Source organism: Megascapheus bottae, chromosome 23 (assembly GCF_031878675.1).
Source record: "Megascapheus bottae isolate mThoBot1 chromosome 23, mThoBot2.hap1, whole genome shotgun sequence".
Lineage (NCBI taxonomy): Eukaryota > Metazoa > Chordata > Mammalia > Rodentia > Geomyidae > Megascapheus > Megascapheus bottae.
The window spans coordinates 20,720,412-20,747,729 of NC_143531.1; the positions used below are offsets into that span (position 1 = coordinate 20,720,412).

The 27,318-nt window shown below is 40.6% G+C and overlaps 1 protein-coding gene across 1 annotated transcript in view; it reads right to left on the minus strand.

The window, feature by feature from the left end:
- Window positions 1–27,318, minus strand: part of LOC150047412 (uncharacterized) — a 49,469-nt gene that overhangs the window by 11,540 nt on the left and 10,611 nt on the right. Inside the window, exons 3-5 of the mRNA XM_090356581.1 lie at window positions 26,271–26,378; window positions 13,810–14,021; window positions 3,796–4,184 (exon numbers count right to left, since the gene is read on the minus strand). Of these exons, the coding sequence (XP_090212707.1) occupies window positions 4,139–4,184; window positions 13,810–14,021; window positions 26,271–26,378 (366 nt within the window). The 3' untranslated portion in view covers window positions 3,796–4,138. The remainder of the gene's footprint in view (window positions 1–3,795; window positions 4,185–13,809; window positions 14,022–26,270; window positions 26,379–27,318) is intronic.

Consider the following 27,318-nt stretch of genomic DNA (forward strand, 5'->3'; position numbering starts at 1 on the left):
GCTGCCACAGTATATAATGTTAGGCCTCATTGCTTCTCAACACACAATGAATTAACATGTCTAACTTGATGTGTAAACATGTAACCTACTGTAGTTAAAAGTAACTGGAGTAGTCAGTGGTTCAAGTAAGATGGGCAGGAGCTCTAACCAATCAGATGTCTCTACACCTGTTTCTATACATCACTTCATTTCGCTGGCTGTAGGGTGGAGTTCTCTGAATTCATTTTTGTTTCCACTAAACTATTGAATTTAATATGGCTCTAGGTTTTTATTTAACAGAATTTAAGTGTTTAGGAATCCCGTTGCTGCCTCTGTGAAACATACTAATGCTGGGTACTTAGGGCAAAACAGTAGCCCATTATTAAACATCAATAATGAGATTACAGTAGTTATTAGCTGATATTTTGGCAGGAGTAGAGAGTGAAGCAAGCCCTGAGAAAACTTAAAAGTTAACATAGACTAGGTGGATTAAATTGTTAGTAAGGGAGAGGAGTAGATTAATGAAGAGAAGAGGGAAGAACTACAGGCAAGAATCTAATGTATGTTTTAAAAAGTTAAGAAGAGTGAAGGAAGGGGTGGGTAGAAGATGGGTGAGAATGTTGGAAGGATGACAGATCAAGATATATAGTATTCATAAACTACTTTGTTAAATAGCAATCCCTTTGTAAAAACTACTTAAATAAAATATTTTAAAGAGAGGGCATTCATAATCTGCTTTCTACCCATTTTGTTCTAGGTATTCTACTCCCATGAATGTGATAGTGTTTCTGAAAGGGTTGGAGGCCAGGAGCAATTCTAAGAAGGCCTGGCATTGAGGCCTAGCTACTCATGAGGCTGAGATCCGAAGATCGAGGTTCAAAGCCAGCAGGGGCAGGAAAGACCGTAAGACTCTTATCTCCAATTAACCACCAGAAAACCGGAAGTGGAGCTGTGGCTCAAAGTGGTAGAGCCCTTGAGCAAAAGAACTCAGAGACTTCTTCAAGCTTGATGATGATGATGAGATAATATAAGAGAGGGGGGGGAGGAGGGAGAGGAAGAGGGAGAGAGAGAGAGAGCTGTGTAGCTCCTCTTTGGTGGCCAACACAAGAAGTTGTTCTGATAGAGCTTGAGAGAGAAAGCGGGGAAGGGTGCATTTCCAAAGTTAGAGGACACTCAATATTGCTTTGTCTGTCTGCCCTCAATTCTATCAGGAGAAAGCATGTGCCCCAGTTTCTCATTGTCCCTGTCAACGTGTGAGTCATGATGGAACACAACGCCCCATGTGGTCTAGCCAGTGCAGAAGGGTGGGTCCTGACTTCCACTTCTTCCCAAACCCAGTCATTACATGGCTACCTCAACTGCGCAGTGCCTCATAGTGCACTGCCTATTAACAAGCATACTTACTCTTCCATTGTGTAGCTCCTATTTTCTCATTTCCTAAACGCATACACCTCCCATGGGTTCATGATGGCCTAAATACCTCTCTCTCCCAAAATAGGCCTGCCAACTTCCTGATGGTCTCATTCTCCACCAGATTTCATTAGTTCTTAAATTTCCAGTTCCAGCTCACAGGAACTGAGACACAGGCAGTGGTGAGGCTGTGTTCGCTCAGTCTGCTCCTCGGATTCCTTGTTCAGCTCTTTAAACTTTCTTGTTCTTCTCAATCAATATTTAAAAAGTATTATCCTAGCCTGGTGCCAGTAGCTCATGCTTGTAATCCTAGCTACTCAGGAGGTTGAGATCTGAGGACCGCGGTTCGAAGCCAGACCAGGCAGGAAAGTCCATGAGACTCATCACAAATTGACCATCAGAAAACCAGAAGTGGCCCCATGGGCTCAAAGTGGTAGAATGCTAGTCTTCTGCACAAAGTTGCTTGGGGACATGCTCAGGCCATGAATTTAAACCTCAGGAGTGGGAAAATAATAAATAAATGAATGTTTAAAAATAAAATAAGAACTTGGAAGACAATAATCCATTCTGATGCCACATTCATTTGGAATTATTGTACTAGGCCATGGCATACGTTTTGTATCCTCAAAACTTATGGAAGGAAGAGTTGTTCTTTCTTCATCTTTTAAGTAAGTCCTTCTTAATGTAACTCCTTCAGACCTTCTTAAAGAGCACTCTGGGAAAGGCGTACAGTGTGTTTGAATCTTTCCCTCTTCAAGCTTTAGGATCCGAATTTTGCCCCTGTGGAATCGTTCATACCTTTTGGACAGTCTCTCTTAAAAGCTATGAAATTACCAAAACTTTCCCTTGGGTTTTTGAAAGTTACCCAATACCTAAGTTATGTCTGATATCAGCACATTCATTCCAATGATGGCCTGATCAGACTTTTCTGCAGTTCCCATTTACTTCTAGATCTGACAATCTCTCTCTCTCTTTCTTTGCCCCCCCCACCTCCCTCCCTCTCCAGTTGTTCACAGGGCTTGAATTTAGGGCCTCGGCACTATCACTGAGCTCCCTGTCATGGCTAGTGCTCTACTTTGAGACTCAGTGCCACTTTGGTTTTCTGGTAGTTAATTGGAGATAAGAGTCTTATGTACTTTCCTACCCAGGCTGGTTTTGAACTATGATCCTTAGATCTCAGCCTCATTAATAGCTAATATTACAAGTGTGAGCCACTGGCCCCCAGCCTGATCTTAATCTTAATCTAAGTTATTGTTCATAACTAAGGCCAACTAACAGTCCTGTCTATAGTCAAGTGAACAGAGAATTTTGCCAAGGGTTTACCTTGGACAAATGCACTAAGCAGATGTCAGGTCAAGGAAACACTATCTCTCCCATGAGGTTCTCCACTGAGAGCTTGATAATAATCTCCAGAGGAAAAGGTGGCCCTTGTCTCAGATCTCAGGAGAAATGGATTCTCACCCAGTCTCTGCTGTTAGGTGTGGATTACCCTCGGTGCCCTGTAGAAGCAAGGATAAAGAACTAGCATGTGAGGCTGGTGTGGTCGGTACAGCCAGCCAGCCTGGGGGCATTGCCGGTTTCTCCAGAAGTGTTTGTCATCCATTATTGTGTCCTTGAGTGAAGGGATTGTGTCAGGCACGCAATTTCTTGCCAATTTTTCAAGACACAGCTAAAGCCATCATCATCATCATCAACAACAAAAACAACAACAACAAATGTTGAGCTTAAGAAATTCTCTACGTGTGGTTTGTCAGATTCCTGCTTGATCCTTAATCAGTGGTGAACTAACAGCTAGAGATTATGTCTAAGTCTTCTTTTTAGAGCAATGTCTACTTCCAAAGCAAAGAAACTTTTCCTTCATACAAAAGCACTACCCAGCACCTCTGTCTCCAAAGTAGTTTCATGAAAAACTCTCCCTTTAATACATCTTTAATACAGTTGTATAAATGAGATTTCCTCACTGGCAAATAGCACATTTTTGTGGGTTCACAAAAATAAAACGGCTTTAACTTTTGGCTGAGAATGGCTTATGAAAAGGAAAGGCGGTTTTGGTTTAGGGTGCTTTCTTTCGAAAGCGGGACCTGTGATTTTTTTTGAGGGGGAGTGTGTGAAGCCACTTCTGTGACACCCAGTCAATTTTCACCTGCAAATAAATCAGTTTCACATTAAATTTCCCATTGAGTTGAGAAAAGCCTGAATGTCATCCCGGATCAAATTCACTGATGCCTATAAAACTGTCACTCGTGGGCAGATTTCCCTAAAGCCAAGAACCACAAGGACACTAACCCCTTTACAATGAAACAAGGTTAAAAATCATTCAAACCCTCAAGCTGAGGGCCTAAGAAGCCCACAGCAGAGAGTCCCTTCACAATAAATGATCACTTTATCCATCACAGGTAGACTTACCAGATATTTCATTGTCCTCCTATGGGATTTTGTTTTCCAGGTTTGGGTAAATTCCCTCGTTGGTGGGCATCTTCATTCCTCTTTTGACACCAGTGAGACATTCTGGCCCACAACAGCCAATGATCACAGGTCTTCCTCACGCAGCCATCTTGCTGCCATGTTGTGCTGGAAGTCAACGGGCATGATTCCACTGTCTCCATGCTTAGAAATCTCTCCCAAAAGCTCTCAGCTTTCACCTTCACGAAATGAGCATGCAAAGTGGAGTTGGTGTGTAAGAAAGTGTCCAGGACATTCTGTTCCAAATTCTGAGCATAAGACAGGTGTGAATACAATAAAATGATCCTCAAAAACAGCAGTCCCATGTTTTCTTTTGAATGTGGGTAGCGCACCTAAAAGAGAAAGCACAGATACGAATATAGGAACATATACGTGTATGCAACCTGATAAAGACTGAAGATTAACCAAAAAATAGGAACCTGAAATAATTTTCAAAGTGCACTTCTTAGTGAACTGAGATCAAACTCTAGTTGCATTCAATACAACAAAACAAACCAGATAAATGGACCCTCTCTCATTATACTATCATATTGGCAAGACCTAAGTTTTCTTTGTGTGTAAATGCCACTGCTGGTGCTTAGACTCAAGGCCTTGTGTTTTTGCTCAGCTTTCCCTAACCCCAACTCCTCACCCTCTGATACTGCTTCTCCCAACTGGCACTCAACCATCTGAGCCACACCTAACTTCCTGCTTTTGGCTGGTTAAGTAGAGGGTCACTGATTTTTCTACCCAAGGTAGGCTGATTCTTAACTGACATTCTCAGATCCCAGGCTCCAAAGTAGCCAGGATTATAAAAATGAGCCACCAATGCCAGGCTGGTGACACCTAAATGTTGAAAGGGATAAGATACATTAAACTATAGCATTGTACAAGTCAGGAAAACGTTCATCTATCTTGGTTTCATATCCTCATACTGTGAGTAAATGAATTGCACGGGAGAAAAATGAGGATGAAGGCATTTAAACTACACAAGGAGTGTGAAATTGTGCACTATTTATGCTTGTGTGAGAAGTGGATGGGGAGAAATTATTCATAAAATTATCTGTTTCATCTCATAATGACAATGAAGTCAACCACACATTTGTCAGTGAACTAAATTTTAACACCGTATAGTTTACAACTGTATGAATTTAGAAAGTGCTGAAGAAAACATACCCTTTCCTGAATATCTAAATTTCTGTATTTTAAATCTTCGGTCATTCTTTTAAGTCACTTATAAAACTGAAACTTACTCACCTAGAGCAGAATGAGATCACCTTTTGTATTCATAGGACTTACTACCAAAGGATTCAGCGTAGATGTAACATGAAAAGACTTCTACAACCTCCCAAAGACATGTTTTTGTTTTTTTGAAAATCGCTAACACTCTTGATTTCAGGATTAGGAAATGAGTGGTATGGCTTTCTGGGTTTTGATTGTTGTTGTTTTTAACTAGGGCTAAGTTCAAGAATTATCACACTAAATTTCATGTTTCAATTTGTCAAGTTTTCTCAGCCAATAGAAACAAATGCTTCCATGCTAGCAACTGTGATTCTATCCAGGCTCTGCCGTGTTCATCATTCAAGTGACTGAGAAACATTACCCCTTCCCTTTAGAAGAACTGTTTTGAAGATGAGTTTTTAAAATACTTCCCAAGTCACATTTTAAGGCTCTATCCAATGCCCATTGAGGCTATAAGAAATAGAAACTTCTCTCTAGTAAAATATTGGAAATGTTTTCCCCTAAAGTTGACCAAATACATTACATTCATCTAACATTTTTTTTCTATCAGTCATTGGGCTTGAACTCTGAACCTGGGAGCTGTTTCTGAGCTTTTCATTTCAAGCTAATGCTCTACCACTTGAGCCACAGCACCAGTTTTGGTTCTTTTAGGCCTTATTTCTCAGCTTACCTTTCTGCTGTATTCTGGGATGATGGAATCTGCCACATTTAGCTCTCACTCCTGAACCACTGGTTTCTGATCTGCATTTCATTTGCTTATGAAGTGCTGAACATTCTATGGCACAGATACGTGATCATTTGTTTACCCTTTCAGGGTTTTACTCTGATTTTCCATATATTATAATTGACCAGAACGTACATCTTTGCTCATTAAACACGTCATCCTACTTTCTAATAATAAAAGTACTGGTCTGCAGAATATGAGCATTTTAAAGCACTTCTATATGTAGTGTAAAAGTGCTTAGTAAAATTATCTAAATAATAATGAAGAAGAAAATTACTTGTGTTCAGTTTTCACATAAAAACCAACCTTGCAAAGGGTTGATATCGATTAGGATGTATTGTACTCATAAACTAACATATGGGTTTGCCCTTTTACAGCTATGTAACAGTATAAAAATAATTTTCTTCACAAAAACCTTGCAACTGGGCACTCATACTTATAATTCTGGTGATTCACACTTGTAATTATAATTGCTCAGCAGGCTGAGATTTGAGGACCATCGTTCAAAAGTCTCTGATACTTATCTCCCATTCACTACCAGAAAACCTGAAGCAGAGCTGCAGCTTATGTGGTAGAGGACTAGTCTTGGGCAAAAAGATTAGAGACAGCACACAGGCCCTGAGTTTAAACCCCATGACTGACTCCATCCCCCAAACCACAAACACACAAGCAAATTTGCAAACAGGTACTGATGGCTTGGGCCTATAATCCCAACTACTTTGGAAAATGGCTGTCCAAAGGTAACTCAGGCAGATTGGAATGTAGCCCCATTGTATAACTAGATACAACAGTTTTTTCAAAACTTGCACAAAAATTTTATTTCCAATTAAACAGCCAAAAGCCAGACTTATTGGTGTGGCTTAAGTTGTGAGTACAAGACCACACACACACACACACACACACACACACACACACAGAGCAGATATTTTTTCATTGGTGCCTTATTGCTTGGATATGCATTATTTAATTTTGAACTTAAAAATACATTTGTCAGTTCTCACTATGTTTTTTCCCTCTGATCTGTGCGTTTCTGCACAAAGTGTTTTTTGTTTCTTATGTAACCAAGGACAGTCAGGCAGTGTCTGTGTCCAGTCCACACTCTAGAAAGGTGCAGACACACACCGAATGCCTTGGCCAAGCAGTCATCTATTTGACAATTTCCTCTGGGCTTTGACTGAGTAATTGCTTAGAATTCCAAGATGTTATGTTTGAAATATTTCACTGGAGATTCTGATTCTCCCTTCTTCCCTTGCTTCTTTTTCTTTCCTTTTTTTAACATAGTATACTTCGTTCTTCATTGTGCCTTCTGGTAGAAATAAATGGCACCAGATGGTAAGGCTCTTATCAAAGCACACGGGAAATCAGAAATTCAGCCTTTCAGCCTTTTCAGTTAATTCCAAATTCCACTACCTGAAAAAGCAATCCTTTGCTGGGAGCCACTTTTTTAGCCGCAGTCAACCTGTGACTATTTTGATTCTGGCCTTTTTGTTCCCACTGTACATGTGCTGTGGTTTGGATTTGGAAGGTTTCCCGAAGGCCCACACTGGAAATGTGGTCCTGGGCTGTGGTACTACTAAACATGGAGCATGGAGGTGGTAGAGATTCAACTCCCAAAGGCAGGGCTGTTAGGATCCTGGTGTAAGCTCACGTGGGGCATGCCCTGGGAGGTGATCCTAGGACACCCATGTTTCTCTTTCATTCGCTGCCATGAAGTGAATGTCTGCTTCCTGCACCCGCTCCTCCTATGATATATTGCCTCTACACAGGCCAAAAAAGCAATGGGGGGGACTAATAACGGGCTGAAAACATCCAGAACTGTGAGCCGACAGAAACCCTTCATCTCTTTAAGTTGACTACCTCAGGTATGTGTTACAGTAACTGAAAGCTGACTAACATGGAATGTGTAATGCTTCTGAGATAGAGGCTTTTCTGGGATCTTGTCCAGATATAATTTTGTCCAGATATAATATTTTATAATATATAGTTGCTACTACAAAAAAATTGAGGCCAATTAAGAAAATCATAGAAGCAATTAAGATACTGGTTTGTAACAAGAGAATTCCCCAAACTGAGACATTTTATTACAGGTCGCCAATTCAAATGAAAAATTGTATACTCCTGAAAAAATAGTTGTTGCACCTTTAGAAGAGTGTTTTGAATCTTGAAACAACATTTACTTATTCTTTGTTTCTTAGAGCTTAAAGTCTTAACTCTAGTAAAATGAGGAGAGAACCTTTAAAACGCAGAGCAACTCACACTTTTAAGATGGTCACTTTTTAAATAAGGAGTCATGACTTGAATTTTCCATTTTTAGTTCAAGTAGACGTTCCATTTGTAAACTTCACACTCAATTAGTTTGTTATTATTGTTGTTGTTTATTGGCCATGTCTCCTCTTCTGCCACAAACATTACACATGACTCAATTCCAGGAATCAAAGGTACTTACTTAAACCAACAAACAAAGCAGCAGGACAGAATTATGAGAAATGCTCTGAGAAGCAAAAGGTCCTAGCATTTTAAATAACATGGAGATAGATCATAGGGTCCTGTCAAGTACCTCAAATCAAATTTATGTGGTCAACAATGTAATTCTTTCCATCTCTAGAAGAAATGCAGCCACCATAGTCTTGTTTGGTGTAGGACTGTATAGTTTGAGTACAATTTCTCTTCTAACCACACCCTCATTAAAATATAACATATGTGTGTAGAAAGCATTCACTCTAAAGACAACGTACAGGCAATTGTTTCCATGTATTGCTGGGCTTTAAGAGAGTGGATAAGAAGAATCTACAATTAATGCAATCTTAATACTTTATGGCTCAGTGTGGAGAATCTATCCCAAGCTTCACCCCATCTTCTTTGAGAAATGAGGTCATCTTAATTTATTCATTCTGGCTGTCAGCAAGATTTGCATCTGATGAATATATCTGTACAGACTTTCCATGAAAACTGGAATTGAAGATCATGTACAGCTCTGTTATTATCCCACAAATGTAATTTTAAACAGATACAAAAATCTCAAGTGCTATGACAAGGCTTCATTGTTTATCCCCCAAATGTTGGAAGCTTCCTAGAATAAGGTATGTCCTAACAGTGCTAAGTGTGTTTTCAGGAGAAGGAAGAGCAAAGGAAGACCATCCTGAATGTGTGCCTTGTAAGATGCAACCTCTGCTGCCATGACAGATGGATGATTAGAGCCTTCAGGTTGGCAGCCCTGAGGTGTAGCCCTGTTTGGGGAAACACAGGGCTCTAGGTCATTGGTCTCATGGAGTCTGGACAGCCATAAATACATTGCAGCAGGTCCATTCTTGGCACAGACAATGTCCAGTTTGCTAGCCTGGCTTTTGGAAAAGAGGTCTGAAGATAGATACGTTTAGGAAGTTCCTTTGGAAGGAGAGCAAAATTCTCACTTACTGAGATATTGTTTTACATATGGCTATATTCTTTTATATATGGTTTCCTATTCTTTCCATGCAGTGGCATGCATGTCTCATGATGTGAAGATGGGTGAATCATTTGAATGGCACAAAAGCTTCTTTACTTGCACCCTGACTAGGCTATAGAAAGCATTCAAAATATTGATTGTTCTAGAAGACCAAAGTGATTTTTAATAGGCAAATGAAAGCAACGGCTATTCCTGGTTTTTGGCAATGGACAATGTCACAGTACTTGCAGCATTCATACCTTTCTTTATATGCATGCAAATTTTCAAGTTGAAAGTTTATAAGACAAAAACATTCATCCTGTAAATAAATGTATAACCTATGTTTTCACTTCCAAGGACTGTCATAACAAATTACAATAAACTGGAGAGCTGAAAAAGCAGGAATGTACTCTCTCACAGTTTTAGAGCTAGAGATCTAAAGTTCAGAGTTGGTCTCTTTTGGAGACTTTGAGCAATAATCTACTTCTTCTTTCTGTCCTAACTTCTGGTCCTCTGCAGTCACACTTCCTTCAGCATTTGCTCGTCCTCCTTGCTTCCTGAGTTATATGCTCATGAGTGTCATGTCTAACTATTCAGTGGCCTGTGTCTTTTGGGGTGTGTGTGTGTGTGTGTGTGTGTTGTACTCACTAAGTAGCTCAGGCTAGTGTCAAACTCATATACTCCTATATTAACCTGCCTAGTATTCAAAAGTAAATAACTTTACATGCATTTATTATTTCATTAAGTATATCCTTCTTCCAATGTAATAGTTAAAGCTTTGATCAAGGCAAAAAGGACAATTTAATTGGTTGTTTCACTCCTATAACTAGAAAGAAGAGTCAAGTCAGATCAGTTTCTTTTTAAGGAAAAGTCTAGATCCTCAAAGAAATTTCTCACACAGAGATCTGTCCAGAGCAGGATGTGATATAAAGCCTCATATAGTTTACACAACACATTGAGAAGTGAATGCCATCTGTTCATTGTAGTAACGTTAAAAAGTTGAAAGAAGACTATTAAAATAGCCCTTAGAAGGGACTAAGCATTCTGCATTCCAGTTGGTTAATGCAAGCCTTGTTAGGATGTGGCTGTGAGTGGATACTTGGGGAAGAGGATAGACCCCTGACCCCGTTGTTTTGCAGATCTCAGCCTTTTTCTGCTCTTCTCATGACATTTGTAATTCCATTAATAACATCTTCCAAATAGATGAGGGAGGGGTGACCAACAAGTGCTACTATATATTCTGAAAGACATTGTGCAGGGGTAAGCGCCCCCATGCGAATATCTGCCTCAGATAACTCTTCTATGTACAGTGAGAACATTGAAACTTTTTTGTACTTATTATTTTGGATGGTTAAAAATTGGGGGACCATGTCATGAGAAAGGCTATCAATGTTTGTGAAGTTATGCACCTTCTATCTGGTGAATATAATGTAACCCTTCTATTAATCACAATAAAATAACTGGATGTTAAATGTCCACCAAAGGCCCATGGCAAAGGCTTGCCCCTAGAGTAGCCTGCTTGGGCCTTTAAGAAACGGAGCTAGTAGAAGGTCTTCAGTCACTGTGGAGGTAGCCTTGAAGGAGAAAGTGGGACACTTGTTTTCTCTTTACTCTCTTGCTCCCTAGCCATGAGGAGAGTGGTTACACAGCCATAATTTATTGCCTTCTAAAAGCAATGGGCCTAACTCACCATGACTTAGAACCTCTGGAACTATGTGCTAAAATATCCTTTTTCTCTATATAAGTTTATTTGCTTCCAGCATTTATTACAATAATGGAAAGCTGACTAACACTGATGGGTCACCTGTAAGTTCACAAAACACATCAATTTTTTTACATGATATTAACAGATTAGATCCAAAAGCTGTCTTAAAATTGTTCTGATAAGGGCTGAGAGTTTGGCCTAGTGGTAGAGTGCTTGCCTAGCATGCACGAAGACCCGGGTTCGATTCCTTGGTACCACATACATAGAAAAAAGCCGGAAGTGGTGCTGAGGCTCAAGTGGTAGAGCTCTAGCCTTGAGAAAGTCCAAGGACAGTGCTCATGCCCTGAGCTCAAGCCCATGACTGTCCAAAAAATATTGTTCTGATAAATTTCAATGTTTAGTTATCTATAATTAACATTCTTTAAAAGATAGGCATGGAGAACAACTTCCATTACCTTGGGAAATATTTCTACTAAAAACTTACATCAAACAGCATTTTCAATTATAAAAGTGTTAATCCAGTCTAGTTACATCCCAAATCATGCATCCTTTAATCTCTACTGCCGTTCAGTTTCATGCTTGGGGTTACTATCCAACACAATGAGCCAAGACAGAGAAATAAACCTATAGGAATAAGAAAAGTACCACAACATCCCTCAGCTATTTAAAGTGCCCTCTGCCATCCAGTGTAGACTCTTACTTCTGATAAACCACAGTCCCCACTCCCATAATCAAGGCGTAGGTTGTAGTTTGTACTCTGGTTTTTCCGTGAGCCTAAAAAAATTTAATATATCTCACATTGTGAAAATAAGCTTTCTTTCCTAAAATATGTCAGCATATCCATGAGATATAATTTTTCCCGTATTTTATATATACTTTTCTAGACTTAGGATTATAAGACAAACCTTGGTAAAAAAAAAAGATCTCTATGAAAACTATAACTCAAATTCTTATGATTGGTCCCTAACCAACAAGCAGAAGTAGCCTTTGGCAAATACAGCTACATTTTACCTAGCAAGTTCTACCTTCAAGGAAATTATCAGAGTTTATCCAAGGATATTTATCCAGCATTATTTGTAAGAATTTTTTAAAAAATTCAATTCAAATCATGTCATTGTCTAGGAAAAGTACTGAAAGGGCCAACGACAACAAAAAATATCTCCACCTGTTTATCTAAGAATGGTATGACTATAAGGTGTGTCTGTCTGGCTTCTTTGTTACTTTTCACATGCTCCGAGTGAGACAGCTGTAATGGCTGGAAGCTGGACTAACTCAAGTGACTGGACCATAGTGCTCTCCTGATGAGCATAAACAATTCCATGCCACACCAACCATGTGTGACCTTCACCAGTGACTGTGATGATGCAAGACAAGCACAAGCCCACTGTGTAAACAGGTCTGAGCACAGGCAAAATGGGAAACACCAAGGGAAGCATAATACCCACACAGGTGTGACTTCAGCTTGGCAATTACAAGTGTCAGCCCATCTGTTCTTCTTTTTAAATATACTTTACATGTATTTTGATCTATGTTATATGTATCTGTAGAGAGAGATTAGGATATCAAATCAAATCATTTCCCCTCTCACATTTCTGGAGAGCATTCAGTCCATACGCTCCACAAGTAACCTAACACGGCCGGCCCTAAGACAAGCCCCTGTACCTCCCACTCATGTCTGTGGTTGGTTTCCCAGCAGTCTCCATTACCACAGCTGTATCAATAAATCTAACTTTGCTTTACTATCAATGTGTTTCTGGCAGGTGTGCCCAAGGATGGTTATTGATATAAGGTATGCACATAGAACATCCAGTCCTTTTGTGCTGAAGAAGGAAAGACTTTGCATTCAAATAGTATCTGTCCATTAATATGTCAAGTCACACAGAGAGAGAGGAAGAGACAGAGACAGAGAAAGAGACAGAGAGACAGAGAGAGAGAGAGAAAAATGGATCCTCCACCACTGGGTTTTTGCATTTCTATTGTGTTTCCAAGAAGGCTGTCCTCCATAGGGGCTAACACTGTGGTGTCCTTGTGAAAACCATCAAAGCATTCTAGACACATGAGATCTGGAGCAGGCAGTGCTGTGTAGTGGGGTGCAGATGTCCATTGTAAGGTGTTCAGCTGTGTCCTGTAGTCACTGTTCTCTCTACCACTGCTGACTGTAACCAAAAAAAGTATCTTCAAAGGATTTCCCATGGAAAGGGGTGAAGGAAAAACTTCTTCCCAGCTGAGAACAAATGATGTAGAGAGAAACAAAAGGAAAGAGGGTAGATGCTGGCAGTATCTTAAGAAGCCAGAAAAGGACCAATTATCAAAGATTTATGTTTTCACTTGTAATTCGATTTTTCAGATTTTCAATTGCTGGTACACACACACACACACACGTCCAACATGCACAGATATAAAGACAATGTGAATGGTGTAGTTTACTATATAAGCTCCTTAGAACATTTTTTAAAAAATATCCTAAATAATGAAATTAGAGTCTGAACCAATCCAAGATTTCTCACAATATTTTCTTTCTAAACACAGTGGTACAATTATTTTTCTTTTCTGTTGTCTGAAAAATGGAAATCAGCTGCTTTCACTTAGAAATATTTTATTGAAATGTGTAATGAGAGGCCTTTTTAGAACCAGCTCTCCAACAACAAAATGAAATCTTTTCCTTTCTTTGCAAAAGATCAAATGCTTCTTATCTGACTTTTTAAACTACAAAAATGAAACTAGTCTGGAGTTATAAATAAGATTTTACAAAGATTAACTGCCAAGATTCAAAAAAAAATTTCTGCATAGCCATTTAATACAATAATTGGCCAGGCAATGGCGATACTGTTAAAATGGATTTAAAAGGTTCAGACATTAGCTGGAGGTTATGTTCACACTTACCCTTCGGAGAGCAACTGGTCCCAGCAGGTCATAGGTTTGGTTCCTTCTATGTTGGAGTGGATCAGCTGGTATAACACCCGCCAGGGCTTCATGCCACCCACCCCTACCACCAGGCCCCGCTTCTCATCCGTGTGCTGCCCAATACAGGAACACGGCATACTTTTCCATCTTCTTAGTATATTCTGGTGAACTTTTTTTCCATATAGAAGTATCTGGAAAATATTATAAAAATAAATCTAGCTGGGCACGGGGGCTCACACTTGTAATCCTAGCTACTCAGGAGGCTGAGATCTGAGGATCAAGGTTCAAAGCCAGCCCAGGAACAAAAGGACCTGAGACTCTTACCTCCAATTAACTTCTAGAAAATGGGAAGTGGGGCTTGGCTCAGGGTAGGGTGGTAGCCTTGAGCTGAAGAGCTCAGGGACAATGTCCAGGCCCAGGATTAGGGTAGTAGCTTTGAGCTGAAGAGCTCAGGGACAGCACCCAGGCTGAGTTCAAGCTCCATGACCCACAAAAAAGAAAGAAGGAAGGAAGGAAGGAAGGAAGGAAAGAAAGAAAGGAAGAAAGAAAGAAAGAAAGAAAGAAAGAGAAAGGAAGGAAGGAAGAGAGAGAGAGAGAGAGAGAGAGAGAGAGAGAGAGAGAGAGAGAGAGAGAGAAATACCAGTGATAACTTGAAGATGCAGAATGATTTGTTTATAAGAGAGGGGGAAAAATGTCCCATCCTTGAATTTTTGTAACTAAATAGAAAACTGGATGCAAAAAATCTTTTCCTTTTCTTAGTTTCTTTCTTAGTTTCTCTCCCCCCCCTCCCCTCTTCTCTCAACTTGGCCATTACTTTCAGCAAGTTGAACTTGGCCCTCTGACTTTCTGATTATCTTCTTTGGGATTGTCTCCAGAGCAGAATCACTTCCTTTCATAGCAAAGAGAGGGGAAGGGGAAGGGAGCTTGCTGTCAGGGCTGTACCTTGTCTTCAGTCATGACATTGTTCAGACAGAATGGTTCCATTCGGGGAGCCATGAAGCCTGTTGTGCTGTGATCATGAACTGAACCAGGGAGGATTCAGTCAAAATCCAGAGAGCATAAGATGATAAAATAACTGAGGTAAGGAGTTGGCATAGACTAGACAGATTCTCGGGGATTTGGAAATTTCCTGGATGTCTATTATCTCCCTGGGAAGATACTTCATACCGAGCATTTAATTTGGGTAAGGCCAGGGCACTTCCTTCTTTGATATTTCAGAAGGTAGCCCAGATCTTCTGGAAGGTTTTCTTATCAAACACTGGACTGGATTTTTGTACCCTGTGGATTGGAAAGCTGTTTGTACATGACAAAGCCTGGAGATTTTTTTTTCAATACTTATGCCTGTACCCTCTGAAATTCTTTTTCCTTAGATAGGCTGATGTGGACGAGTGACACGTGCATATTTGTAGGAGCTTGCTAGGTGATTTTTTTATATTCCTTCAAGATTGAGAGCCACTGGCTTAGGCTCGGGCTCCATGTCTCATCTACTGAATCAGAAGTTCTTGGGAGACATCCCTGGTGAGTTCTATTTGCCAGACCCTCCCAGAATTATGATGCCAGCAAAGAATTTCCAGATTCAATCTTCCTTAGAACAGTATAACCCTGTGCAGTGGGCCATGAAATTGCTTTTCTTTCTTTCCTCCTCCTCCTCCTCCTCCTCCTCCTCCTCCTCCTCCTCCTCCTCCTCTTCCTCCTCCTCCTCTTCCTCCTCCTCCTCTTCCTCCTCCTCCTCTTCCTCCTCCTCCTCTTCCTCCTCTTCCTCCTCCTCTTCCTCTTCCTCCTCCTCCTCCTCCTCCTCCTCCTCCTCCTCCTCCTCCTCCTCCTCTTCTTCTTCTTCTTCTTCTTCTTCTTCTTCTTCTTCTTCTTCTTCTTCTTCTTCTTCTTCTTCTTCTTCCTCTTCTTCTTCTTCTATGCAGAAGACAAGTGTGAAGCTCTGAGAAGTTTCATAATTCACCCCATCCATCTAGCCAGAAGAGATGCCCTGAAGCAGGGCATGGGCCTCAGAGACTCCTGCCCACTGCTATTCCATTCATGAATGCCAGCCTCATGGGCATGTGTTGGGTCTCAAACTTGGCTAGCTTCTCAAGAAATAGTTCACTTTTCCAGTGCATTTCCAAATTGTCTTTGTGGATGGATGAGAGAGATCTCCTTTGGGTCAATTAATAGAGATGCTAAACTTGCATGTTCCCTGGTCCCCTTCCAATTGTCTTTCCCTCTGCCCTGGGCAAGACATTCTGTTTCATCATTGTTTATCTGGTCTCTGGTTCCATGAGTGCCTTTGCTACCACTGGGCTACCATTCAATCCTGTGAGAGTCACTCTGGCTTCTCCTTCTAAGTTGGAGGCCCAGAAATCTCCACTGGGAGAAGTTGACCCAGAACTACAGGATTTCAAATCCAGTAAGCTAGTTGCCTTCAGACAACAGCCACAGTCCTTGTGCCCTACTATATGCAGGCTATGACACAGTGTTTATTTTCCTCGCTTACTGATTTATGACCTGTCTCTTGGGGAATGGTATGCTCTTGACTGCTCTATTTCCTTAGCCAAGAGGAGGACCCACAGAAAGAGATGTTTGAGCCACTACATGATTGCCACATTGGAAGCTCCTTCTCATCGAAGTAGCCAGCTATGTTTAGACTTCTGAGTTCTTCAAAGTATCTGTCCTATGATAGCTCCTAAATTATCCAGTGGACAATCTGGCTCAGTGCCTAGCCCTATTTTGTCTTTATTGCAATTGGTTAAATGTGTTCTCTTCTGCCATAGAGCTAGCATTTCAGTTTTATGGCTCATACAGCAAGAGGAAATGGTGTTCCCTTGTTTATCTCAATGAAAGCACCAAGACAATTGTAAAAGGAAAACACTGCAAAATGTCATCCTCTTCTTTATACATATGTATTCTATGCTGCTCCTTATTTTCTATCTTGTAACAGGGTTCCTGAGACCAACTTCTTCAGGAGACCCTGGAGAGAAGGCTCCATTCATCCCAGCATCGAAAGAACATGAAGAGAATAGAAAGTCCCAAGCCTAGCTAGAAGGGAAACAGTGCAAATGTGGGGTTCTATTTTATAAAGAGGCAGGGCTACTATTAGTTAGGAAAGCGGTTTATTTTCTCTAAAGATTGAATTGAAATCTTTTCTGGTATTTCATTTCATGATAATGAAAATAACAAAATAAGTATGCATTCGTCTATTTTACTTGAGACATGATCAAAGATTTCCTTGACGTGCTAGACACCACACCGTGGGCTAACCAGCCGAGACAATGAATGACTAAACAGGAATATGAAACAAATTGACATAGCCAATCAGCACATAAGATTTCAGTTCCAGGAAGAATATTTCCGATCCTTTTAATTCTACTGTGCACCATTATGTGTGGTGGTTGCCAAATGAAGGAACAGAAAAATACAAATCATCTTTCCTGAACTTTGAACCCACTCTTACATAATAGTTTTCATTACACCAGCCATAAAGTATCCTCAGTGGAGCTGGAGACCTGCATTTCAGAGGATGATATTTGACAATGATTGATTGCTTTCTAATAGATTTTCCAACCTACCTGCCTGAATGTTCTTACCACAGATATGGATGGCTTGAAATCTAGCCTGTCCTTCTGACTTTATGCTTGTCTGTACTCTGCAATTTCTTGGCTGACAATCTCATTTAGATTTTTTTGGTCTTTCTTTATAGCTTTTTTTTTTCCAGAGCTGAGGACCGAACCCAGGGCCTTGCGCTTGCCAGGCAAGGGCTCTTCCAGCGAGCCAAGCCCCCGACCCCTCATTTAGATTTTCTAGTTACTACATCGCCTTATAACTTCTCTCTCACCCTCCTGCCTCACTTTCCTCTTATAAGTTATGGAGCCTCATTTACTGCCTACATTATGTTTTTATGGGTTCCAGAAAGTAGAACACAGACTTATCTGGGGACAGAAAGGGGAAAGTATCCAATCTATCACAGGACCAATGATTTAATATTATATAAAGGCCAAAGTTATACAGGTATACCATTTCCCAAAAGCTCACTCAGATGCTGATGGATATTTCCACAGAAACAATTCATATCCTTGCTTCCAGTACCTGTTCTTGGGAGAGAGACCAAGGAAAAATATCTCTAAGAACAACACAGCTTGTGTCTTCATGGAAAACATGAACTTGCTGTTATTCTCATTGTGAATTTGTTTAGCAGAGGCAGCACTCAAAGCTATTGCAATCTTCAGAACCACTTCCACCAGAACCATGTAGAAAATGTGTTAAGTTAGACATTCCTGGTGGTACCTAAACCCACAGAATAAGATAATAGAGTAATCTTTTCATGAAGTTGGAGATTTTCTAGCATTTAAAAACACACATACTCACATAGCATTGGTTTTGTGCAGTACGACAAAACATTCTTTTGCCTCCTGAAGACTGCTACCTATGCTTTCTTAAACATGGTTTTTAAAGGATATCCATTTCCCTAGCACCCTTTTTGAAACCTCACTTAAGATAAAAAAATCTAAATCTGATCATAATTATATCATCATTTCATGCCAGGTACTACCACTTTTTATTTGGTTTGAAAATTCTTCTTCCTCAAAGCACATTGAAACATGTTTTATTCAATTTCTTTCTTCTAGTAAATTGAATAAAAAATGGTTCTAAAAGTTCTAACTCCTATAAGGATCCAGAAACACAACAAATCAAAGAAAGTCTGGATAAGTGGGACTGCATTAAACTGCAGAGCTTCTGTATGGCAAAGGACATAGCTAGCAAATTAACTAGAAAGCCTACAGAGTGGGAGAAGATCTTCACTAACCATACAACAGATAAAGGCCTCATATCTAAAATATATCAACAGCTCAAAAAATTGAATCACATATTGTATATATGCTTATTTGGTTATTTGAAATCGGATAGCGAAGGGAGAAAACAAGATGAGGGGCAGGGTGGGGGAAGGGAAATGGGGACCAAGACATGAGAAAGGGTATCAATGTTTGTGAAGTAATGCACCTTCTATCTGGTGAATATAATGCCACCCTTCTATTAATTACAATAAAAAATATATGAAAAAAATTGAATCATTCCAAAACTAACCTCCAAAGAAACAACCATCCCATTAAAAGATGGGCCAAACACTTAAAGAGAGTCTTCTCTGAAGAAGAAATAAGAATGGCTTATAGACACATGAAGAAATGCTCAACATCTCTGGCCATAAAAGAAATGCAAATCAAAACAACTCTAAGATTCCACCTCACTCCAGTTAGAAGGGCCAGGATCAAGAAATCTAATAACAACAGATGCCGGGGGCATGTGGCCAGGAGGGATCACTACTACACTGTTGGTGGGAGTGCAAACTCATTCAACCACTATGGAAAGCAGTATGGCAGTTCCTCAAAAGATTAAACATAGAGCTCCCCTATGACCCAGCAATTCCACTATTTCGCATTTACCCAATCGTCCAGAAACAAGGACATACTAAATCCACTAGTACAACAATGTTCATTGCAGCACTATTTACCATAGCAAAGATATGGAACCCACCCAGATGTCCCTCAGTTGATGAGTGGATCAACAAGATGTGGTATTTGTACACAGTGGAATTCTATGCTGCTGTCAGAAAGAACAACATTGACCCATTTGGAAGGAAATGGAAAGACTTAGATAAAATCATTTTAAGTGAAGTAAGCCAGACTCAAAAGAACATAGGCTCAATGGTTTCCCTCATTTGTCATAATCAGTAGAAACATTGGGCTCTACTAGCAGAGATTTACAATAGAACAAAACCTAGATGTGTAAGGCCATATAGGATGATGCTAAATGAAAGGGCCTCCAGGATATAGAAACAAAAGCCATATAATGAGTGATTGTTGTCCTTAATGTACTATGTTATCTCTCATCTCTTTTGCTGTCCCTTGGTTATCTCACATTGTTACAGTATTTCACCTTGTTATCTGATATATTGTATATATACTTATTTGGTTATTTGAAATAGGATAGGGAAGGGGGGAAAACAAGATGAGGAGCAGGGATGGGGAGAAGGAAATGGGGACCAAGACATGAGAAAGGGAATCAATGTTTGTGAGGTAGTGCACCTTCTATCTGGTGAATATTATGTAACCCTTCTATTAATTACAATAAAATATGGAAAAAATTCTAATCTGAGAGAGCTAGAGAGAGTGTGGAACAGGATAAAGCCATCACCAATTGTTTGTGCAATATAGTTGAGAACAAGAGGAAGATTGTGTGATGAAAACCAAAGAGCCAAATGTAGGCCTGCAAACCTCATCAATCACTGCCTCAATACTGGGCTTATTGAGTATATTGGAAAAGGCCAAATTATACAGTCCTTTGATTGTTCTGATTTCTCTGATTATTTATCTCCATCGCAGCAGGGTTAACTTAGGAATCCAGGTCCTGCTACTCACTGGACACAATCATTCTTTAGAGGAGATGACTCAACAAGATGGGAGCCTTCTTAGTGGTCTAATGACTGTGGCTAGTCTAATTCTGCCAAAGGATTGTTCCTAGAGCCCATGCAGAGCACACTTGATGCAATGTTTTGGGTCATTTAAATTGTGCAGTCAGGTCACCACATTCTTAATCCTGGAGAAAGGTAAACAGTCTTACTATGGCCTCGAATACAAATGGCTCACAGCCAGATTTTGAACTGCTTAAAGTCATGGCCATGATTCAATATCCAAGTTTAAAACACACACATAAGAAAATTATGTAAGCCTTTGATTTGTTCTCTATTTTCAAGTATCAAGCTCTTCCATAAGATGAAAGGAAAAGACAGTTTAGCCTCAAGTTTTTACTTTGTGTGCGACCCTGGCCCCACAGTTTCTGAGAAAGGTCCCACCTCCAAATTTCCGGTCCCATCATCTCAGACACTTTTTCTGTATTTAAAGAGCTTTCCAAAGAAAATTGTGCCTGTCAGTAGATCAGCCCTTGTCACAAGGAGAGGCTTTGTGAACTGAAAGGCTTGCTTTCAGAAGGATGGCCAACGTAATGAAATTGGGCAAAAGTGAATAAGGTTTCACAAATTTAGGAATGTTTACGTAAATCTTTAAAGCATATGTTGCCACAGCTGTGTTTAGCATAAAATTATGATGAAAATAATCCTAATGAAAATGATGGTGTATTTATATAATGCCTTCCATCCACCAAACGCCAACACCCCCAGTACACACCGCTGGATCTTATTAGGTCTGACTAAAGCCCTTTGAGCTATAGCATCACTACTAGTTCCAAGAACTGAAGACGTGACAAGGTTTGCAGTTAATAGATTAGGTTATAGACAGCCCACCTTTCCCACCTATTGCAACTGAGTAGACTTTGGAAAGGAGGGTAAGTGCAGAGGGGGTCCCTTTCTCTCCCCCTACCCATATGAGTTTCCCTACCTGTTCTAAGTGAAAAGCTAGAAAAAGTGAGCACAAGCATGAGTTTTCATGCAATATTCTTTCCAAGAATTCACTGTAGGCAATTAATACCTTCTCAAGACACCACAAGGATCTGAACCTTGATTTTATTGATGGAAAATTCAAAACCTTCACGGGAAGAGGATAATTCAGAACCTCACACTGTCCTAGCCAGAGTCATCCCTGTATCCTACCTCACTGCTCTTTCTACCATCATTAGTGACTGTCCATGTTCTGATACTATAACAAAATTCTAGAGAGTAAATAAATTACAAACATCAGGATTTGATTTGGGTTTATTCTGGAGGTTGGAACTCTGGATTAAGGGACTCTGTTTGGTGAGGACCTTGTTATTCAACAAGGAACCAGCCTGCTCACATCAGAGGAAAATGGGGAGAAGTCATCTTTTTAGTAGTAAGCTTACTCCTTCCTCAATGATCTGATCCCTTTTGAGGGTAGAGGACTGTGGCCTGTTCAACTCTAAGAGAGCCTTCCTTTAATGCTGATGAATGGCAAATTCCAATGTGAATTTTGAACAGAGAGATTCAAATTGTAGCAATTGAACTTTGATCGAACTTTGTCTACTTATAATGTTGGAGAATGGGGAAAATGTTCTTTGTAGACACAGGGACTTCATTTGGCCTGCAAAATGTCCTTTACTAATTTAGGTTCTTTGTAAGTAATAGAGTTGACCCACGAATCTGTGCTTCTAGGAGCCTACATGGGTATCTGCCCAGGAACGATTTGTTTGGTGTATCCTCCCACCCCTTTCCTTTTTCTTTTCTCTTCTTTTGTGTTGGTCCTGGGCTTGATCTCAGGGCTTGGGTACTGTCCCTGATCTTTATGCTCAAGGCTAGTGCTCTCCCATTTCACAGACTTTCCTCAGTTCTCCGCCTCTTGAGTAGCTAGAATTATTGGTATGCGCCACCAGCATCTAGCCCACACTTTATATAGATGATAACTTTTAAGGTAGTTGTGAGATTATTACTTAGACCATGTAAGAGCCTATGTCGCAGCTGAATACTGGAGACTTTACTAAAGCTTTTCACTTAGACTCTACACTCATTTTGAATTGCATTTTTTTTAATGGATTCCCCCTCCAAGGGGGGGGGGAAACCTTTTGCTTAATCTCTGCCAGTCAGTATTGATATTAAGTGTTTTCCAAATTCAATGTTTTAAAGATTGTCTTTCTTCCATTTAGAGCAAACAACAACTTGATTAGAATTGGAGTCTCTCAAATGTTTATGCCTACAATGACCCTGAATCGCTATCTCTGATTTTTATCTTTCAAGTAGTAAAGATTACACACTTGAGCCACCATGCCCAGCATTGTTAGATCTCTTTAAAAAAATAAAAAATAATTCAGAATCTCCATTCATACGGTTTTAGCCTCAACCACTGATAGCCAGAAAAAAAATTAAGGCATATTTTTTGCAGCATTTTCCATAATACTTATATATCTAGACTTCTGAAACTCAGATATAACCTTGAAATCTCTTGGCAGCCACATTTAACTACTACAGCCTTTGCTAACGCCCAGAACACCATGCTTCCATGTGCTAGTTCAAGTTTGCAGTGTGAAGCCACTGTCTTGGGGCAGGTTAGAGCCATGATTGACGGGGATGTAATTCTAGAAGCCCAACGCTGAGGCTTAACACAAAGAAACACATTTTCTACCCAAGGCCAACTTGCTTTTCCAAGCTAGGAAAATTTGGACTTTGCCACTTGAAAGAAACTTTTCATACCTCCTGCAGCACAGGGTCCTCTGAAATGGCTTACCCGAATGGACAATCACAAAGCATCCGAAGTTTTGCAGTGCACTGGGTTTTTAGACATAGTGTCTCAACTTTTTCTAAACTCTCCTCATATTTTTTTTCCTTTTATATCTCATGACACCTCTGGAAGTCCTTGCGGGTTTTCAAATGCTGCATCTCACCTCTTTTTAGTTTGTTGCTGCTACTGTAGGAAGCATGATGAGATTTTGCTGCAGCAACCCTTAGCTCCTGGTCTTCTCCTCACACCACTGCTGTGATGTCTCTGCTTCCATATTCACATCCGCTTCTCTCACAGACGCTCTTGCTTTCATCTCTGACACATGAGAAAGCCTTTGATGAGACCCGCGCTGCTAGGCTAAGACAGCCTAGCCTAGAATAACCCCTCATCTAAAGCTCCCGAACCATATCTGCAAAGTTCTTTTGGCCTAGTAAAGGAATGCATTCACATGTTCCAGAGATGAGGATGTGGACGGCTCGGGGACCACTGTTTGACCTAGCATACCATCTCAACTACTTTGACATCATCCTTACCTCCTTGACCTTATGCTCACCCTTCTCTGCCCCACCCTCCTGCCAGGGCCTCAGTACCCAGCACACCAATGCCCGCATTCCCTCCCATCCCCTTAGTTCTGCCCTCCCTCACAGACCTCTTAAAATCATCACTCGGCCACTTCTCCATCCGTGGGCTGTCTCACTCTTGCAGCGTTTCTATGTGCTGTCACTCCCGTGGTCTGCAGGACTTGGCAGGAAAGATTTCCCTACAAGCTATTACCCATTACTGTCCAGTTTCCCTTAAGTGATCTGTGGGTCCTTCCATTACTTTGCGGCCTCTTGAATTTAATTGCCATTAACCATTCCCTCTTCTTCCCTTGGGGGCCTAAATCTTCCCGAGGCCTTGTACTGTTGTTTTATTAAGCTGTCAGGAGGAGGTAAACATAGATGTCTGACTCTTGATCAACTTTAATGGGGACAACCCATGCCATTTGGGATTTAAAGAAATCAATACATTAATCTACTATGTGTTTTCTGTATGTTTGTTTCCTAACTAAATTTTAAAAGAAATTGTGTTCTAGACTGTTCTTAAAGTATGACTGGTTTTCATTTCTATTCATGAATAGTATCTTACCATTTGAGTGTTGCTTTGAATTGCACAGGGCAATTGGGATTTATGAAACTTAATCCAGTGAAGATTCAGATTTAGTTACAGCATGGCCAAGAGCCACCCATCCAGTCAATGGTGGGCCAGATTCTCAAACATATCTTTTAACTTCTGACTATACCATGTGTCTCTCTCTTTGTCATCTTTCTTTTGACAAAGAAAACAAATTAGGAAAATGTGTTTCTTTTCATAAATCTGACATAGTACAGAAAGCTTGCTGGGGAAAAAAAAAGTCACATTCCTGCAACATTAATGCTGGAAGCCTCCTGACTCTAGTCCTCTGCAAAGAAGACCCTTCACTCACATAGTGCTGGCCACATCTGTCAGAGTTTGAGGCCTAGAATGTGTTAGGGACACTGCCTTCCCCTCCTCTGCAGGGCCTATGGATGGTTTGGCTGAAGCTGAAAGTCTACCCCCTCCGTCTTTGTGATGGGACCTCTACCTCAGAGACTTCTGCAATCCAGAGAAAGTACCTCCCTCTGGTCTCCAGAATGTTCTCACATATCTGCTTCCTCAAGGAGCCCTCCACATCTGTTACCCACGACTATGAACTATGAGAAATTGTCAGGGCCTTTCGACCAGTATAACGGCCTGTAAAAGCCTGCCGTATTTTCAGTTTGACTAAATATTTCTGTAATGCAAAAATTATGGAAATGGATAATATTTCTGTTCTTGGGAAATATATTTGACAGCTGTGTGGCTCACCAAATGCAAATGAACCTATAGAAATAAATTGTGCATTTTATAGACTACATTTCAGATTAACCACCTCCCTCTTCCAGATACCTCAGACCCTGCTCCTTCCAGAAGATGCTGGAGCATCTGGCAAGGGATAAGGTGTTTCTTAGTTCCACCAAGAGAAATGAGGCTTTACCTTAGCACTTTGCAAAGAACAACTCAGCTCCTGCCTACACCACTGCTTCTCCAGGGAGAAAAGCAACCTACTAAAGGTAACTATGACCTTAGAAGTCGCATGGCAGCCATTAAGTCACTGAGACTAATTCTAACTAAACACCTCTGATGTCTGCCATTCTAATGGGGGAGCTATTTAGCAAACAGTGTTTCCCCAGGATTGAATATGGTGAGTTAGGTGTAAACAATGATCCTTTGACTATCCAGCCTCTGAATCGGAGGCAGAATGGACCAATCCTTTCTTTTTCTGAGCCTCTGAAAAAGGGCTGATTAGCTCGTTAGCTCAAGTCTTGGTGCCTAAAGCACATGAGCTAAGAAGCAAATGTCTACCAGCCTGGGATGTGGCCCAACTGCTGATAGATAGCAACTGCTTGCCATGCAGTTGTCATTTGCACAACAGTCTGAAAGAATCTTCATTTTCTAGACAAAGATCATGAGTAGCATCTCCAAGACCATTTGAGAGGCAGAGCAAGGGCCTGGGCTTCAGCTTGGTGGGGAGTCCTTACCTAGCATGCACAAGGCCCTGGACCCCATGTATAGGACCACACAAAAGAAAGAAAAAAGAAATGCATTCTGCCATCTTAAGAAGCTCCCTGGTCAACCCACTGGCTTGAGTTCCAATATTTTGGGCAGATGGATCTCACTGAGCTTTGTCTTGGCTTTTGCAACTAGAGAATGAAGTTTCAACGATCTACAAATTTCTCCTGGTTCTATTTCTGTTTGTACTCCCAACTTAGAAGGGACTTAGTCCCAACTTAGAAGGGGGTAAAGTGAACAGAAGTCATTTCATAACCTTCACCCAAATTGCATTCTGAGAAATTCAGGCAATGTTTCTGTCACTCCTAAGAGCTTAAGAGCCCTTGGGCTTATACTGAAACCTTCTGTTCGCCGTCTACCCTTGTCACTCACAGTATGGTATCAGACCTGAGACTTGTCCATTTCCAGTGAGAAGAGCCACAATTGCAGTTCCATAAATGAAAGCCAGGGAGATGGATATTCTCTCCCCCCACCCAACCACCCATCAGAAAGAACACTGTCCCCCTCACACTCACTTTCCCAGACTCCATCTCTGCTCTTTGTCTGAAGAGACTTGACAGAAAAGTTATTTCGATGTGTCATGTGCCTGTCATCTCAGGCCAACAAATGAATGGTTTAATACAAAATGACATGATGGCCCAGGAATCTCAAACTGAAGCCTACCTCACTCTGCAGCCTACAAGATGAGTCTCCCTCCCCGAGAGTGGTTAAGTAATCGCTTAGCACCGTCCTCATTTCCTGGCCATTGGTTTCTTCGTGAAGACACTCGCCCTGGAATAGAAAGCAGGAATACACTGTGGCCTCAGATTCCAAAGACAAATCTCTTCTGCGTGAATGAGGGGAGTTTTCTCTACTTCTCCATGGTCGATAAATCCCTCTGTCACTCTCCTTGTTTTCTTCCCCTTGCTCTCTCCCTCTTTCCACAAAAATACTCCAAAAAGTTCAAAACCTCTAATAACACACACACACACACACACACACACACACACACACACTATCCAGAATCTATTTACTCTGCTTTTTTAAGACCACTGACTTACCACATGGAGTCACCCAATATTGAATAGTGATGATCCCAACCTAGAATGCTTGGACTAATGATTTTTTAACTTTAAAATGGTGCCCGTACTAGTGGCTTAATTTTTTTTTTGCTTTCAGTACAGAATTCAACATTATAAAAGAGGTTCCTGCTTGATGATTTTGCATAACCATAGGCTAATGTGACTGGGCTAAGCATTTTTAGAGTATTCTGCGTGAACTACGCTGGCCAGGCAAGCATAGGACCCAATGTAATCTTGACACATTGGGTTTATGGGGACATAATCCATAGGAAGTGAAGAAGGATCTTTAGGCCAGGTGCAGAGGCTCACAACTGTAACTCAAGAGGCTGAGTATGAGACATTCTGCCTTTAAGGTCTTATCATTTCTGTGTAATATTCTTTCCTTGAAGTTCAAGGGTGAAAGTATCTCCTAAGAGTTTATTTAATAATTGTTTCTCCCAACGAAAATAAAATTAATATATTCAGACACACACAATCTCTATCTCTCCCTCTCCCCTTCCCTTCCCCTCTTTCTCTGTCTCTCCTAATCTAATTCTATCTTCAGCTCTGAGTATGTCCAAACCCTGAGACTGCTATTATACATCAACATAACTGGACTCAATTATATTTTACGGGATCCAGTTGTTTATTTAACTGCTCACTAAGAGCAC